This window comes from Meleagris gallopavo, chromosome Z, assembly GCF_000146605.3.
Source record: "Meleagris gallopavo isolate NT-WF06-2002-E0010 breed Aviagen turkey brand Nicholas breeding stock chromosome Z, Turkey_5.1, whole genome shotgun sequence".
Taxonomy (NCBI): domain Eukaryota; kingdom Metazoa; phylum Chordata; class Aves; order Galliformes; family Phasianidae; genus Meleagris; species Meleagris gallopavo.
This window is the reverse complement of record NC_015041.2, coordinates 54,638,517-54,643,301: the sequence shown is the minus strand read 5'-3', so window position 1 is coordinate 54,643,301 and position 4,785 is coordinate 54,638,517. Positions and strand designations below refer to the sequence as shown.

At 40.9% G+C, this 4,785-nt stretch overlaps 1 protein-coding gene across 1 annotated transcript in view; it reads left to right on the top strand.

The window, feature by feature from the left end:
• The window catches only part of RASA1 (RAS p21 protein activator 1), a 153,904-nt gene that overhangs the window by 37,418 nt on the left and 111,701 nt on the right, over positions 1 to 4,785 (top strand). Inside the window, 1 exon segment of the mRNA XM_010726074.3 lies at positions 309 to 546. Coding sequence (XP_010724376.3) covers positions 309 to 546 — 238 coding nt within the window.

Sequence of the window (4,785 nt, the reverse complement as noted above, 5' to 3'; positions counted from 1 at the left end):
GGAAGCGCTCGGCTGGGGGGCCCCGGCGCCCCACGAAGAGGAGGGCCGGCAGCGCCCAGCGCGCTCCTCCGCCCTGCAAGAGGCGGCGCCCCCGGCGCTTCTAGCGGGGCTTACATTGGTGGGATAAAGAAGGTCGTTGTTAATTGTTAAAAGTGATAAAGCTCCACAATTACAATCGCCAGACTTACACACCCACAAGGCGCCTAACCCCCGCATGGAACCAGTCTTGGCTGCGCGGAAAAACGGTTGAGTTGCGCGGTGATAAAACGTGGTAACACCTAAAATAAATGCCTTTTATTCTGCACCAGCGAAGGAATCCGCGCCTCATTTGCCTCACCGGCAAGAGAGCCGGGGCCGCCCTGCGACATACACTCACTCCCAATAAAAGACAAAGACGCAGAAGCACGTGTTGTTCCCAGTGCCCATCTCTCCAGACGGTTCGCCCTTCACGCCCACACCCCACACTGTGCCACGCGAGAGCCGGTGCTCGCAGCACCCGGTGTGGACGTGCCACCATTAAATCCTTCTCGTGGTCCCTCTGCAGGCGTGAGCTGCAGAGCCACTGGGAGTGGCATCAAATGAGTGGCGGGTGAAGGCAGACAAAATACTGGAGCTGAGTAGTTTTGGTCGGGCACTGCTCTGTGTTCACCTGGCACCAACATGGAACAGCAATTTGTATTTCTAGAACTACCATGGTGACAGCATAGGAATGAGAAACAGGGAAAACGGGGAGATGGGTTGGGGGGAAGGGAAAAGGTGACTATTGTGGTTGTGGGACAAGATATTCCCTGTAAACAAATTATTCAGTCTAGGAATTGAGGGCTTTACCTCACTGTTGGTGATATTTTGCTACTCATTTATACTTCCCCTATTAGAGTAACATAATCTTCTGGTTTTTACCATCTGAAACTTTTTTATCGTTACCTCACATAATGTTCTGTGGTATGGAATATCCCTTTTGCCAGTTTAGACCCACTGTCCTGGTTCTGTTCTCTCCCATTTTCCTGTGCCCCCCCAGTTCTTTCACTCCAGTATAAGAAGCTGAAGAACTGAAACACCCCTGGCTCTGTGCAGTGCTACTCAGCAACAACTGAAACATCAGTGTGTTGTCAACATTGTTTTCTCTTAAAGCCCAAACATTCCAGACACTATGAAGAAAATCTGCTCTGTCCCAGCTGAAACCAGAACAATATCCACATCTTATTCCATAGCATTTACATCATGTTCATGTTCCACAATTTCCCATGCATCCTAACTAGTTACCGGTCTTGCTTTTGATGTCTACACACACATACTATTCCCATGGTCTGTGGGCCATCCCTGTAAATTGTCCATGGAGTTTATTCGGTCCATGACTTTGGGCTCCCTCCATCATAACAGTCACTTGGGGAACAAAAAGCACCATGCCACTACCCAGCTCATCCTCCTGGAAATACAAGAAGATTGTTTTTCTACTTTCAAGCACTTAGTACCCACAATTATAAATTACTCCAGGAAATCAGAATTTCAAACAATTAAAACAGCTCATTGCCAAAAGTGCTTTTTACTATTGGGCCTATGTCATAAGAACTGTAATTGTCCTGGCACTTATACTCAGTCTTAATCCCTCCAGAATGCCCGTCATTTCCAGGCAATCCAGTTCTGCTGAGCAGTAGCAGGACACAGACTGCTTCACTGCCTTATGCTGCCCAAGCTCCTGCCTTGTTATAGTACCACAATGTCTCAACCAACTATGCCAAGAAAACGAGGGCCAACATTCCTATGAGCATGCTGTTTTCTCTTTGCAAGGAAGAAACAGTGAGAAAGCAGCAATAGCCATCTTTGAGAGAGCATGCACACTGCTGCTGATGCTCCTGCTGTGCAGGGAAAGTTCTGGAAGATCCCACAGTTTTTAGCACCAGCTCAGCAAACAGCTTGGCATCTCCAAGGACTTTCAGCCTCCTGAGGTAAACCCCCTGCTTCAGGGAATCATTCTTATCAGCAGTCTAGCTGTGTCTGATCACAAAAACACTTACAGCAATCTCGGCCTTTGAGTCTACACAGGCTTTCTAAAATTGTTTATGCTCTGGGTTTAAAGCAGCTGAATTTTGTTTTCTTCCTTAGGGCACAGTGGCATCTAGTGGTCCTTAAGGGAGGGGATAAGGCAGGCAAAAGGTATGTAAAAACAGATTTATTGCAACAGTAACTTCCTATTAAACTGTTTTTACACATCCATACAGAGATTATGATGAAATTTTCAACTCCACCTGAGACTTTGTCAATTAAGAATTTTTAGAGAGAGAAAGAATTAGATGAATATCTGTATTTCTGAAGCTGTCCTGATGGATTGAAAATAGACACTGAGATACAATGGACACTCTAGTTGTTGCCATTCGCATATTAACTCCTTTTATTAAACCAAAAAACCTTGCAATCCTTCCATGGTTTTGTGACTACATTTGTGTTGAAATGCTTTCTTTCTTTAAGGTCTGAGTAGATGAGGCAAAAATTTTGTTACTTATGCTGTTCATTGGCTTCATTTCAACTCCATTGAAACCATGCTAGGGTGGGACTATTCGGGCTGTACAGTTAACTGAGTTTTGGGTTTGGCTAATGCTGGCAATCTCAGTGATTAGAAGAATTTAGTAGTAATATATTTGAGAAATCTGGAGCCTAGATCAACCATTTGTTTTGATATCTTCAACTTGTTAAAATTTCACATCCACAAATATTCCAATTTTTATTTTTTTCCCTAGGTGTTTTTTTTGTTTTGTTTGTTTGTTTGTTTGTTTTTTGTTTTGTTTTTGCCAATATTTGTCACAGTGGTGAGCGGAAAAGATTCTCTTTTGCTACTGGAGCTAAGAAAAAGGGGGGACAAAAGAAATATCTTGAGATTATTAATGCACAGACATTGAGCCAGTGAAATGGTCTGTAACTAAATGTCTCTAACCCACTGAGTAAGGACTGTATTCCAAAGTTCTTGATTTCATCTTAATGAAATAAAAGGTGAAGAAAAAACTTATTTTTTACTGGTGAAGAAGAAAGTATTTTACTTAAAACCCTCTTTCTTCTTAAAAACTATGTAGCTCTTGAATGCAGATATGGCAAACACCTATGTTCATAAGAGCTGTTGCAGAAACACTGCATTTTTCATGAGTTACAAGGAGAGTGTTACTCTTGTCATTAATCTCTTGCCAGAAACGAAAAGGAGGGCATGTAAATTTGGGTATGTCTAGCTTAAAAGAAGCCTAGTTTTAGATTAAATGAGATACAACATAAATTAAATCAATAAAACCCTATTCAGCAGAGACATTGAAAAGAACAATAAAGTGCTAATCAAGATTATGATAGGTTACAAAGTCTTGTATTCTAACAGTCCATATTCGAGCAAGAAACTAAGATTCTTTTGAAAACACAGTATATATTATCACATCCTATTCCTACCCCAGTATGCATGAATGAGATAAATCCTCTGACAAAAACTCAGTAGAAATGGATATTCTGCTTGAAGCAAGACAGCTGAATACAAACTCCATTTATGGAGTAGTTGCCCAGATTTGCAAATCCATACCAAACTCACACACAAAAAGCCAGGGCTGAGCAGAGGACAGCGTGTCACCATTAGAAAATATTCATAAAGAGCAAGACATGCAATAGAGAGCTGAGAAATAATAATCAGTAACAGATGTTAAGAATTACATGGTGAGTGAAACAAAAGAAACAAACTGCTTCATCTATGGCTATAATATTTTACAGTGAAGATCTCTGAACTCACAGAAAAAAAAAAAGTATGTTTTTCATTTTACAGCCTATTGATGTGTCATAGCCACGCAAAAACATAATAAACATTGGTCTCCTAGAGCCTCCACTCACTTAGCTGAAACAGACAAAGACAATGTGTAATATTCAGAAATGTGATGAAATGAGAGCAAGGGAAAAGTGATTTTTTGAATCACTACAAGGCCAGACACTGGAAAACCTGTCTGGTGTTCTTTGTGTTGGCTCAGAGCTTCTGAATTCTGCTACATGTTTGCAAAGATGTGTAAGCAAAGACACATACATGAAACACTATCTGCTCCAGCTTAAATGTAGAGATAAGGATGATATGCTGCGATACTTGACTTTGAAAGGTCAAGGTCGAAGACATCGTTACTCCTCCCTTGTCTACCAATGTTGTCACTGTTGTAGAAGTGAACAAGTTGGCCAGGAATTATTCATATGCTGAACTGATGTCCAGAGAGACTGGGTTCTGTAGGTTATATCTTCACTAACATGCTGGATTATTTTGCAACTTCTCCTATAGCTATCCACACTTGTCAGACATTTCAAGTACTGTATACCCTCATCCTGGGTTTTATTCCCATGCAAATGGTGACTAGTGCACATCCAGGTCTTTTCATAAGAATAGGCTGTACGGCCATCAGGGTGACTTCTGTGATTGTTTTTTCCCTTTCTTTTGTGGTTACAAAACTGTAGCTTTCTTTTCTGGTTACCTGTGAGGTGGTTTCAAATCTACAGTGATTGTTCAAAGATACTGGAGAAGATTATTCCGTAAGGTTTCTCATCAACCTTTTCCTCTTCTTTCCTTGTAAGATTTCTATAACGCTGCTTCCTATCAGTAGGCAGATGTGTATTCTGAATCCACTCAGATTAAAGTGTGCCAATGCCAAAAATATGTCTACATATAATTAACAGGAAAAAAAAAAAATGAAGGGGAAAAACAATAAAAAATTTTAAAAAAAAAAGAAAGAAAAAAGTAACGTAATAACTTACGTATAATAGTATAGCTATACGAAGTTATTACGG